The sequence below is a fragment of the Strigops habroptila genome, chromosome 7, assembly GCF_004027225.2.
Source record: "Strigops habroptila isolate Jane chromosome 7, bStrHab1.2.pri, whole genome shotgun sequence".
Lineage (NCBI taxonomy): Eukaryota > Metazoa > Chordata > Aves > Psittaciformes > Psittacidae > Strigops > Strigops habroptila.
This window is the reverse complement of record NC_044283.2, coordinates 2,309,396-2,322,457: the sequence shown is the minus strand read 5'-3', so window position 1 is coordinate 2,322,457 and position 13,062 is coordinate 2,309,396. Positions and strand designations below refer to the sequence as shown.

The following is a 13,062-nucleotide window of genomic DNA, read 5'->3' as shown; positions in this document are numbered from 1 at the left end:
AGAAATCCATTTTAATCTATTGTATTAAAGCTGAAAAGAAAAACTATTGGATGGGATTTTCTTGTCAGCAGTACAGACTGTGCAGATGAGCGTGGTTACTGCAGTCAAGTGAGTGATAATTCATTCCACAGTTAAACGTGCAAAAGAATTTCTATTACAACCCCATTTTCTCCTGGCTCCGTAACTGCTTGAAATGTTCATGTCTTAAGCTAAAATCTTCAGTGATTTGTTTCTGCCCAAAGGTGAGTTTTATTGAAAACCTACAGCAAAACTGCACAACTTTGAGCTATGGAAGTGAAATGGATTTTCCTCAGTTCTTAGTTCTTCTGAAAGTTGTATTTAAAGGCTCCTGACAAAAAGGAGACTGTGTTTTGAGCATGGAAACTATATTTTGAACATTTACACATGTAAATTAGAGGGACTAGATCTCTTTTTTGAGACTTTAAAATAGCCTGTACTTCTGCAACAACTGTTTGTGAGTCGATACTGATGAGTAAAGTAACTAGTGACTAAACAACCTTCCTTCCTGCTCTGTTGAACATCGAGTAATAACCATGCTTCCTTTCAAGGTTCATTGGATCCTCCACTTCAGCCATGGAATGGGCAGATCTGGCCGAATAGGCATAAAATACCGCAAATGTGACTATATTCTTCCAAACCACTGCACCGTCAACTTCCTTTATTTTGTCAGTCTCATGAGGGTGCTGAGGCACTGGCACAGGGTGCCCAGAGAAGCTGTGGCTGCCCCATCCCTGGCAGTGTTCAAGGCCAGGTTGGACACAGGGGCTTGGAGCAACCTGCTCTAGTGGAAGGTGTCCCTGCCCGTGGCAGGGGTTGGAACTGGAGGAGCTTTAAGGTCCTTTCCAGCACAAACCACTCCGTGATTCTCTGATGACATGGATATAGCCACATCAGCGTTTCCCTGCAATCCCACCCTCTGAAGATAGTAGGGGAATTCCACAAAGGGTGACCCTCTGCATGCAGTGCCATTAATCAAGCTGACTAAAGATGATGTGAGCAGCAAGTTTGATTAATGCTCCCCATGATTTAGTCATGGATGACGTGTTGAGTTTTGCAGGTATTAAGGTTGTCAGCAACTGCAGAGATTTCCTTAAAATAGGGGGTTTATTTTAGTTTTGAGCAACAGATGATGCCCAGTTTGAAGGAATTCTTTAGGTTACTCTAAAAGGAGGGTTGCTATGAAATTTGTATGACTATTTCATAGTTACTGTGAGTATTTCATAGTTACTATGAAATTACTGGACTCATCCCAGGCAGTGCCTGTATGAGGAGGTTTAGCTGACTGTGCTCAAAAGTCCACTTAGTGTGAAAACTTGATAATCCCTAGGGAAGGAATTGATGAGTTTAAGCTCCATAGCTTTGGAAAGAGGCTTTCCTCGATGTATTTCTCTTATAAATTGGCAAGCAGGTGGGAAGATGAGAGAATGAAATTACAGAAGGAATTAAACAGCATGGAAAGTAAGTTGTTAAATACCTCATTAGGAAAAGTAGTTAAATACTGTCCCCGCACTCCTCTTTGATCCCCAAAACCTTCTTCAACTGGGATGTATGGATTGTCCTGTCTTTTCCAGCTACTAATCAGTGTTATTAATACATATCTTCTTATTTTTGAAGGACTATTCTTAAAGACAGCAGATTTTTTCGCTACCTGCACACAGCTGTGATAGTGAGTGGAACCATGCTGGTGTTTGGAGGAAACACACACAACGACACCTCCATGAGCCATGGTGCAAAGTGCTTCTCTTCAGATTTTATGGCATATGATATTGGTAAGTTGTTGCAAAAATGATCATCATAATAAAAAGCTTCTTGGATATACCAAAAGAGCTGTCTTAGACTGATTTCCATGCTGGGTGTATTATACCAAATGCTACGAAGTGTGCTGCAGAAGAATGTGTAATGAGGAGAGGCTCATTTAGCGTGCTACACGTTACCAAGCATATGAGCTGGTGCAGTGATTTCTAGGCACATACAGCAGCAGTTATTTGGTCAAGTGTTCATACACAACCTTGGACATTAAAAGTTGTTTCTTAAATGGTAAGCATATTGTTCTACCATCTCAGCCATAAAGCTATCCTGATGCTTAAAGTGTGTTTTAATCAGTGATTTATCAAAAGTGCAGGCTGTTAGGACAGTTACAAGCACTGGACCCTGCTGAAACTCCACTTGTACAATGCACGCTCTTGTTTTAACTACAGCCTGGCTGACTCGTTTGGCTGTGCTGTTTGTAACGTCCATTTGTTTTATAAGCACAAATATCCCCATAAGTGCTCTTAAACAATAAAGCCAAATGATTAGATTTTATTTGGAAGGATTGGGTTCAGTGAGTTTGAAAAGCCAGAAGAGGGCAGCATTTATTTGTGAATTTGGAGTCCAGAGACGGTGCATTGAAGAAGAAGAAGAAGAAAAGATGAAATTATGTAAAAGAAGGTGGATGAGAAGCTCCCCGTGACCCAGCTTCAGTGTGTGCTTGAGCCCAGAACCCCCCCGTGTGCTGGGCTGCACCCCCAGAGCATGAGCAGCAGCTCAGGGAGGGGATCCTGCCCCTCTGCTGCGCTCTGGGGAGACCCCCCCTGCAGTCCTGATCCAGCTCTGGAGCAACAGCACAAGAGGGACGTGGAGCTGCCGGAGCGAGGCCAGAGGAGGCCCCGGAGCTGCTGCGAGGGCTGGAGCAGCTCTGCTCTGGAGCCAGGCTGAGAGAGCTGGGCTGGGGCAGCCTGGAGAAGAGAAGGCTCCTGAAGGGGAGACCTTAGAGCAGCTCCAGGGCCTAAAGGGGCTCCAGGAAACCTGGAGAGGGGCTTTGGACAAGGGCCTGGAGGGACAGGACAAGGGGAATGGCTTTAACCTGCCAGAGGGGAGACTGAGATGAGCTCTTGGGCAGAAGCTCTTCCCTGTGAGGGTGCTGAGGCGCTGGGTTGGAACTGGATGAGCTTTAAGGTCCCTTCCAACATAAACCAGTCTGTGATTCTAAAAATAGATACTTCACAGGCAGAATGTTAAGATAACTTCAAAATGCAGTTACTGTGGGTTAAATTAACCATTCTTTGTTATTTCTAAACAAGTTTTTACTTTATGTTGTTTTCTTTTTTCAGCCTCAGCATGAAATATTCATGTAGTGGCCGTACTTGTGTAATGATCTTTTCCCCCCACAGGAGGGAAATGAAAACTTCTTTATTTACCCCATCAAAAATTCAGTTGTGATGACAAACTGGATGTTTTCATAGCAGATATGTTCCATTTGAAGAGCATATTTAGTGTATCCTGGGCACTGTTAAGTTGTAGGCTTGGCTTAACTCATTAGTCAGGAAGGAGAGGATTCTTTGTGCTTTCAGACTTACTCATTTTTTCCAATACTTGAGGTATAGTTAAAGATGGAAAAGAAGCTTAGAAAGCAAAACATTCCAGGCTTTCTATTAATCTAGAAAAATATGTTTCTTGGCCTCACATAACTCTCAGCTTGATGGATAAAAACTTGCAGATTGCTGCCCGATTTTGCTTAGGTCTCTTGTTAAAAATTGGAACCAGGCATGTTTGTCTCAGGAGTGATGCTGGGCACGGTTAAACTCTTTGAAAATGGAGTAAATGACATTTAAAACTGAAGTCGCGTCACAATTTATCAAAGTATTAAATCCAACCAACTGGGTTCTGTTGTCTTTATTTATCAGCACTCTTGAACAGAAGTTTCTGCTGGATCAGAGGTTGGGATCAGTTGTTTTACCCAACAATTCTCCAATTAAATGGGGACAAAAGTTAAGGAGGTTGTTTTTCTTTGCCCTCTCTGTTTATCTGTGTACTAGCTTGGGTCTGTGGGCTTTTATTTTAGAGGTTCAGTCCATGGCACAACAGTTTTATCTTGTATTTATCTCTTCATCAGGGACTGCAGCGATAGGACAAGGAGTGATGCCTTCAAACTGAAACAGGGGAAGTTCAGGTTGGATATAAGGAAGCTCTTCCCTGTGAGGGTGCTGAGGCGCTGGCACAGGGTGCCCGGAGAAGCTGTGGCTGCCCCATCCCTGGCAGTGTTCAAGGCCAGGTTGGACACAGGGGCTTGGAGCAACCTGCTCTAGTGGAAGGTGTCCCTGCCTGTGGCAGGGGCTTGGAACTGGATGAGCTTAAAGGTCGCTTCCAACCCAAAGCATTCAATGATTCTATTAAAGAATCTTTTGAGTATTTGAGAGCTCTGTAGATCTTTACAGCAGATTAACTTTTCTATCTTAATTGCATAAACTGCATTCAACTGCCTCTGAGGTATTTGCCCCCAAGGTGATCCCATGCACTTTCCAATGTTTAAGTGATAGGAATTGGACTGACTTTTCTTGCTTTTGTTCCTTTGATTGATCAGTGGGTTATATGTTTCTTAGGTTGTTTCTTTTGCCTTGCTGCCTAAAGGAAGAAATTACCTGAGAAACCGAGTAAAAAATGAAGCAGAGCTTAGAAATGTTATGCTAATAGAAAAAGATGGAATAATCTCACATTATGTTAAAAGAGAAAAACAACCACAAATCCTAAAGCTATGATGAGAATATTTTTAAAAACATGGATATCTGCCCTCTAGGAACATAATTGCAATGGAAAAAGAAAAAAATAAACCAGATAAGTTTCTGTTCTCAGTGATGCTGGTTTGGGGCAAAACTGCAAATAATTCACATAGCAACAGATAAAACCTGAACTTGTTACACAGTGAAAAATCCCACTAGTAAGGGAGAAAAAGCAACTTGAGCCAGTGCTGTTTAATTACACGTGATTGCCAAAAACTAATAACCCCTTCATCACAATGTCCTGGAAGTTCTCTTTAATGTGGTGTTTAGATGATGGAGCAGAGCCATTGCATCCATCCCTTCCCTTTTTGTCACACCCTGGCAGCTGTGGTGAGGACTGAGTCTTCAATCTTGCAAAGGAAGATAACGCAGCGCTTCTGTAAACTGTTTCATTTAAGATTTGCATTTTGGTGGTGGGTGGAATTGTCTCTCTATAGGTATTAAAGTAGAATTGTAGAATCATTGGTTGGAAAAGACCTTTGAGATCATGGAGTCCAACCATTCCCCCGCACTGCCGAGGCCACCACTAACCCATGGCACTGAGGGCCTCGGCTACACGGGGTGTGAACACTTGCAGGGACAGTGACTCCAGCTCTGCCCTGGGCAGCCTGTTCCAATGCCTGAGCACCCTTTGGGGAAGGAATTGTTCCTCATCTCCATCTAAACCTGCCCTGGAGCAGCTTGAGGCCGTTTCCTCTTGTCCCATCCCTTGTTCCTTGGGAGCAGAGACCAGCCCCCTCCTGGCTCCATCCTCCTGTCAGGCAGTTGCAGAGAGCGAGAAGGTCCCCCCGAGCCTTCTCTTCTCCAGACTAAACCCCCCCAGGTCCCTCAGCCGTTCCTCATCACACTTGTGCTCCAGGCCCTGCACCAGCTCCGGTGCCCTTCTCTGGCCCCGCTCCAGCACCTCAATGTCTCTCCTGTAGTGAGGGGCCCAGAACTGACACAGGATTCGAGGTGCAGCCTCCCCAGTGCCCAGCACAGGGGGACAATCACTGCCCTGGCCCTGCTGCCACACTATTGCTGATACAGGCCAGGAAGCTATTGACTTCTTGGCTGCCTGGGCACAAGCTGCTCATGTTCAGCCATCGTTGACCAACATCCTCAGGTCCTTTTCCATGAGCAGCTTTCCAGCTACTCTTCCCCAAGCATGGGGTTGTTGTGACTCAAATGCAGAAGATCCCGAGTACTTTGGGATCTTTCAGGAAGAAAGCTGCTAAGTAAGTTGAGTCATTACTTACACTGAGAAACTATTCTGAAATGAGCTTTTGTTTCATTCTAGCATGCGATCGGTGGTCTGTCCTTCCTCGCCCGGGTCTCCATCATGATGTGAACAGGTTTGGACATTCTGCTGTGCTGTACAATAGGTAAGGTTACAAACGAGCTGGGAGGCATTGGCATTTTTTTGTATCTCAGTAAATGCGTGCATGTAGATCAGTAACACTGAGACCAGGGAGTTGATCTGTTGCAAACCTCTCAAGGTTCTCAAATCTTCACTGTTATAATGTCTTCAGTATCTACCTGTTCCTCTCAGCCCTTCTTCACTGGACTAAATTGTTTCAGCTCAGTTGTTTCAAAAATCTGTGGTTTTTTCCATATTTCTGTTTGTTATGTATCTCATAATTTTGTAATTTCATTTATTTCATATTTCTAATTTAGCTGCACTGACAACTTTCATCTCCAGATCTTCCCTCATGGTTTCTAAATCTGTCCATATTTCACTTTACATAGCTTATCCTGTGTGGCTCTTCTTTACATTCATGTGATGTACGGTATTTAGGTGAAATGATAGGTGAGATTTCTTCTGTTAAGCATTACATCACTGTAATAATATCCGTGCTTTCAGCTGAACATCTGTTACTGTGAGTCTGTGGAACCAAGCTTGAGGAGTGATATTTCGTAGGAGTCTTTCGTTCTGGTTCCTTTATCCTTTGAGGATACTTTCTGTAAATCACTAACATTATTTAAAGCTCAGTTTAAGCCAGGCAGATAACTATCACTGCCTTGGAAAGGAGGGTTTGCTTCTAGATACTCTTTCTGCCTCTATAAACTCACTCACTACCTACTTGTTTCAGCGTACTGAATACCAGCCGTGCATTTACTTCCATGAAGGACAGCTAAGCCTTTGCAGCAGTTCTTTTCATCCTAAAATAGGACGAAAATCATATTAATAAATACTTATTATTCAACCAAACCCTTTCTTTTCAGTTACATTGACTCTTCTTCACTCTCTTTTTAATGTGCATTTTACAAACATGGATGCACAGAGGATTTTTGGGTGGCATTTTTGTTGTAACTAATGAAATTTGACGTTTTGCCTGAAGCAGTTGTGATACTAAGGAAGGTTTAAAAAAACCCCCATCTTTCCCCTCCCCTAAATATTATTTTGTTTTGGGGTTTGGTGGTGGTTTGGTTTGTCTTTTAGTTGACACAATGACTCTTTGCTCAGTGTCTAACAGCCATGAAAATAACTGCTTTTGTCACAGCGGTGTAGGGAGATGTGGCAACACTGAGTAGTTTTGTCACAGTTTCTGCGCGCTGGTTTAATGGTGTGAAACTACCTCCCTCATTTTTAGCCTTCCTTCCTCTCTTGCCACTGTTCTTTGCAGGAGGATCCTGCATTCCTGCAGCTTTCATGTATAGTCACATTGATGAGGTGCCACTCAGAGGTTTGGCTGTAGGGGAAGGTTGGTCCATGACCTCGGATAGGTTCAGCTCTGTATTGTGTTGAGACTTTCTAGGTCCTCTGAAACGGTGGAACTTGACTGACCTTTTCTTCAGTGTCTTTCTTAACCAAGAGCTGTTTATTTGGATTTATACATTCTGAAGTGTTATAAACCACTTTACTCACACCTTGAATCACACTGACCCAGAGCAGCGCATGATCTACAAACACAGATGTGAGTTCTTATCCCTTTACTTCTGTTTTGTCTAGCACCATGTATGTGTTTGGAGGCTTCAACAGCCTCCTCCTGAGTGACATCCTGAAGTACACACCCGAGAGATGTGAAGCTTTCGACAACGAAACAGCCTGTGTGCGAACAGGTCGTGGTGTCAGATGTGTGTGGGTCAGAGTCCCCCCTCACTGCATCTCTTGGGAAATGGCATCCATAAAGCAGCAGCAAAAGGTCTTCGAGGACTGTCCTCCCAAGCCAGGTATGTGCCACGTTTCTCTTTCCAAAAGGCATGTAGGGTCCTTTTCTTTCCCAAATTCTGCCTTATATTAGTTGTGTGCCATTATCAGACCAAGTGTAAGATGATAGGGGTGTAGTTGTGCTTCCATACATGCCCTGAGAGACCTTCCTCTGACCAAGTGCCTGCAGTGACACGGAGGTGTTTCCATCTCTCACTCCCCCTGAAGCTGCTTGCTCATTGGATTTGTTTCCTACCATACTGCTTGTACTTACTTTCCTATCCTAAACAGACATCATCAGTCAGGAGTCAAGCCTGGATCATTGCTCTGTTTGCTCCAAGAACTGACCTTGTGAGAGCCAGCAATTTGCTGATGGGCACCATGGGGCAAGGGAGGAGGATTTGGGTCCTGCAGCCTTATCCTGTGCTCTTCAAGAGAGACAACAGGAATAGTGTTTTTAAAAGTTACTTTATTTTTCCTTCTACAGTACTATATGGATAGGGGGATACAAAAAGAATGTTTGTTTTAAGGTCCAATTCCTGTGTTCTCCCTTACGATAATTTCTAGATAACTTCTCAGTGCTTTACCCTGATGCATTCCTTGCTTTGAATTCAATTATACAAACCTTGATTCTGGAATAGATGGCAGCCTTTAATTATTTAATAGAAATTGATGTAAAGAGACATTCCTTTATGGGCTCTCAATGTACAATAAATTTTCACAACACACAGGCGATAAGCCATTGGAAAGATGAAGTGGAAAGTTCAGGCTTTGCATGAAAATGCTGCACGTAATTGAAGGCCAGGCTTGCTGCAGCATGGGCTTGTGATGGGAGATGCTCACTGTCCTTGTGGAATGTCTTCTGGCATCATTTGCATGGGCATTGACTGAACACGCTTACACATCTTGGTGCATTTTCTGGTGGTGGTTTACTGCTCCTCGGGCACTAAAACTGATTGATGCTGCAAACGAATGTGCTTTTCTATCAGTTCAATCACGTGGAAATATCTGATTTACTAAGTAGCTGATAACGGAAAACCTACAGGCACTACTATTTGGTTGTATCTTTTGCTGTATGTAATCAAGTTCTTAGAGCTCTGTCAGGAAATGCCTGTTTTTGGTCATGCAGGTTTTTTTCTTTAATAGCTGTAGACAATGAAAAATGTGATCAGATTACAGACTGCTATAGCTGTACAGCCAATACAAACAACTGCCAATGGTGCACTGACCAGTGTATCTCAATACAGAACAACTGCACAGAGGAACAGGTAAAGTCTCTCTAAGTCTTTTGTAGTTTAAATGAATTTGAAATAGCGAATGTCCATCTGTCAGTATTATGACCCTTGTTTTGTTATTTCTAGCTCTAAACTGGTTTCCAGTTGTTCTGAGGGCTTTTGGTGGGACTCTTCCCCTTTTGTTGGGAGGATGGCCACGGGTAGGAGAAGAGGTGGAGGTTTCATGGTGGTGTGATTATCAGTAAGGCACCTCAGTTGGGTTTGCTATTATTAGAGACTTCCCTAGGGAAAAACCTAACCCTTTTGTAAGATCTTTAGTAAGGATAATACATCAGATGGTGATTTGGGGGAATACCTTGAATACAGAACACAGGCTATGCCCAGTGTCATAGCTTTTGAATACATAGATTGCTTTGTAGGTCTGAACTGTGAAGTTTAGTGCAGTAGGCATAGCTGTTATAAACTGGCATTGTTCGCATGGGAAAAAGCCTTATCAGTTCTATTTCTTGTAGGTTCCTATTACTGCCTATGACAATTGTCCTAAGGATAACCCTGCCTATTACTGTAACAAAAAGACAAGTTGTAAAAGCTGTGCCATGGATCAAAACTGCCAGTGGGAACCTAGGAATCAGGAGTGCATCGCTTTACCAGGTAGGTACTGGTTATATCTGTGTAAGAACCACCCCCCAAATTCACCCGCTCCAAAAGTTGTAGGGTTTTTTATTATTATTTTGGGTTTTTTTACCCCCTAAATCTGTAATATTTAGTGCTAAGCTGGAGTAAATAATGTTGTTCAGTCATATCAGCTTTAATATGAAACTTTATTTCCAGTCAAGCCTGATGGAATATTTTTCAGTCCCAATTGTCTGAAGAGGAGTGTGATCATTTGTATAATTATAAGGCTGTATTTCATCTCTCTCTTTTCATTTGATGAAAGTGGGACTGTTGATATAATAGGCTTCTGCAAGATATTAGATTTAATAATGCATGCTATTTAATTTTAGCAAGTAGACTTGTGCAAAGACGTAATGGCACATACTGGACGAATTAGCCAAGTAACAGCTAAAGTGTGTAAGGGAAGTTCTCTTATTAGAGTGTTTCCAGTGGGAGCTCGTAGGAGTTGAGTATTAGTCCCCCTGTAGTAACTCTTTTCTTTCCCTGGTAACTGGGAAATAAATGTAATGTCTTCAGTGATTAACATTTGGAGTTAATAAAATACAGGGAAAGGGGAAAACCCAACCCAAACAGGACCTTTTAATGGGCATGGAAGGCCTTCCACTGGTAAGTCTGGTAGGTCTGATGTGTGCTAGTCTGGAAGAGTGAAAAAGTGAAGATACTTTGGACAATCATAGAATCCCAGACTGGTTTGGGTTGGAAGGGACCTTCAAGCTCCTCCAGTTCCAGCCCCCTGCCATGGGCAGGGACACCTTCCACTAGAGCAGGTTGCTCCAAGCCCCTGTGTCCAACCTGGCCTTGAACACTGCCAGGGATGGGGCAGCCACAGCTTCTCTGGGCACCCTGTGCCAGCACCTCAGCACCCTCACAGGGAAGAGCTTCTGCCCCAGAGCTCATCTCAATCTCCCCTCTGGCAGGTTAAAGCCATTCCCCTTGTCCTGTCCCTCCAGGCCCTTGTCCAAAGCCCCTCTCCAGGTTTCCTGTAGCCCCTTTAGGCACTGGAGCTGCTCTAAGGTGTCCCCTTCAGGAGCCTTCTCTTCTGCAGGCTGCCCCAGCCCAGCTCTCTCAGCCTGGCTCCAGAGCAGAGCTGCTCCAGCCCTCGCAGCAGCTCCGGGGCCTCCTCTGGCCTCGCTCCAGCAGCTCCACGTCCCTCTTGTGCTGTTGCCCCAGAGCTGGATCAGGACTGCAGGGGGGTCTCCCCAGAGCGCAGCAGAGGGGCAGGATCCCCTCCCTGAGCTGCTGCTCATGCTCTGGGGGTGCAGCCCAGCACACGGGGGGGTTCTGGGCTCAAGCGCACACTGAAGCCGGGTCATGGGGAGCTTCTCCTCACCCAACACCCCCAAGTCCTTCTCTTCAGTGCTGCTCCATCCATTTTCCACCCTCTCCAGTCTCTCAGAAGATCCATGAAAGTGAGAAAACCATCTTTTAATGAGATGAAGAGCTTGGTCTGTTTAATTTGTTATAGAAAAGGGGGTGACTTGATCATAGGTGTAAAAAGCCCATCTGAAAAACTGACACTTGAGAGCTTTTCAATCTGTTAAATCTAAACCAAGACGTTGGAGCTAGACATCAGCTCTGCACAAATTCACACTGAATATGTCCATCAGGTTTTCTGTAAGGGAAATAATTAACCCCAAAGCATAAGGAGTTCTTCAGTAGCGGGGATGGCTGTGCTCAATATGAAACAGGGAATAATCCTGCAAGTTGGACGCTGTGGATGGGATTAGCCCATCAACCCTCTTCTGTTGCTTGGTATCCTCATAACTGTGGGTGAATAAGTGGCTTTAAACCATCAGCAAAATATTCATTTGCTTTCCTCTGCTTGCTCTTCTACAATGGTTTTACTATTTGATGTTGAAACGAGTGCTTTTACCACCTATTGCAGATAACTAAATGCTGATGTTGCACTTCAGCTCCCCTAAACAGCTTTCCTTTTCCTCCGGGATTATCCTACATAGATACTTGTGAGCATGCCAATAAGTCATGCTGGTTTGGGATGGGGCTGGAGGTTTTATCCTGGTAGAAGGGTTCTTCCACTGCTTTGAATGTTGGGAAGGTCACTTGCATCTCTTTTATTCTCCCCTCCAGAAAACATCTGCGGAACAAACTGGCATTTGGTTGGCAACTCCTGCTTGAAAATTACAAATGCAAAGGAGAACTATGATCATGCCAAACTGTCCTGCAGATCCAACGGTGCTTTGCTGGCTTCTCTCACGACCCAGAAGAAGGTGGAATTTGTTCTCAAGGAGCTGCAGAAGATGCAGTCTTCGGTGAGTGTTTCTCTTTTATGTCCCCTGAGTAATTAAGCTCTGACTGCGGAGAAGTCCTTGCTGTGGTATTGTATGCTCTGTGTGGAATAGACATGCCTCTTAAGTGAAAAGGACTGATCTTTCTTTTGAAATTCAACATACCCTCTGGGTGCTTTCGAACTGAAATTGTAGAGAATGTAAATGGGGAAGATAAATATAAACATACACTGTGCCTCAAAGGTATCGCTTTCTGTAATGAAATCACACACACATTTCTCTTGTGGGGATACAGGACTGCAGCAGGGCTCTTCTCGTGACTTGTACACAATAGTTGATAAATAAAGGTCCCTTTGGGGCACCAGGGGTGCTTCATTTAAAGCATTTAAAGTTGTTTATTCTGCTTAGAAAAGCAGCTGTGTGAAATGTCAGCATCTTATGCCACAGAGCTACATGGCTTGTTTGGAGTTACTTAGATTTGATTTAGTGGCAGGTGCTTTTCTGTCAGAGCCGGTGAGAAGTGAATTGGAATCTGTCCCTCTTTATGCATCAAGAAAATAAATACTTATTTATTTCCTGGTCCACAACAGAAGTTTGGAGGTTTTCAGGGCAGCTTGTGTAGGTGGTGCTAAAGCCATAACGAAGAACGATGCTGGGCGGCTTTGCTGAAAGCCTGGGTTAGGCTGCAGAGCTGCTGAGGCTTCACGACACATCAGACTAACTCCCTATGGGTCCCAAGGGTGTTGTGGGCAGGGCTGGCAATCAGGGAGAGCTTTATATTGGGGAAGATTGGACAATAGGAAGAAATTCTTTACTATGAGAGCGCTGAGCACAGAGAAGCTGTGGCTGCCCCATCCCTGGCAGTGTTCAAGGCCAGGTTGGACACAGGGGCTTGGAGCAACCTGCTCTAGTGGAAGGTGCCCCTGCCCGTGGCAGGGAGTTGGAACTGGATGGGCTTTCCAACCCAAACCACTCTGTGATTCTATGGTTCTATGAAAAATGAGGCTGGAGGCAGTAGGTTTGCTGCTTTTCACAGAATGTACTTGAATACTAAAGAGCAATATTCCCCTGTTGAAATGAAAACATTCCCTGCTTTGATTCCCTTTGTAATTATAAAGTGGCATTTCAACAATGACGGGGTTTTAGAGGGGTTTCAATTTAGCTACGAAAAAGAAAGGTGCAATTCAAGCAAGGTTGGTTGTTAAATCTTTTGTAAA

At 44.0% G+C, this 13,062-nt stretch overlaps 1 protein-coding gene across 1 annotated transcript in view; it reads left to right on the top strand.

The window, feature by feature from the left end:
- ATRN (attractin) overlaps positions 1 to 13,062 on the top strand; it is a 173,195-nt gene that overhangs the window by 64,675 nt on the left and 95,458 nt on the right. The window contains 6 exon segments of the mRNA XM_030491484.1: positions 1,636 to 1,790; positions 5,839 to 5,923; positions 7,492 to 7,712; positions 8,836 to 8,957; positions 9,437 to 9,575; positions 11,688 to 11,869. Coding sequence (XP_030347344.1) covers positions 1,636 to 1,790; positions 5,839 to 5,923; positions 7,492 to 7,712; positions 8,836 to 8,957; positions 9,437 to 9,575; positions 11,688 to 11,869 — 904 coding nt within the window.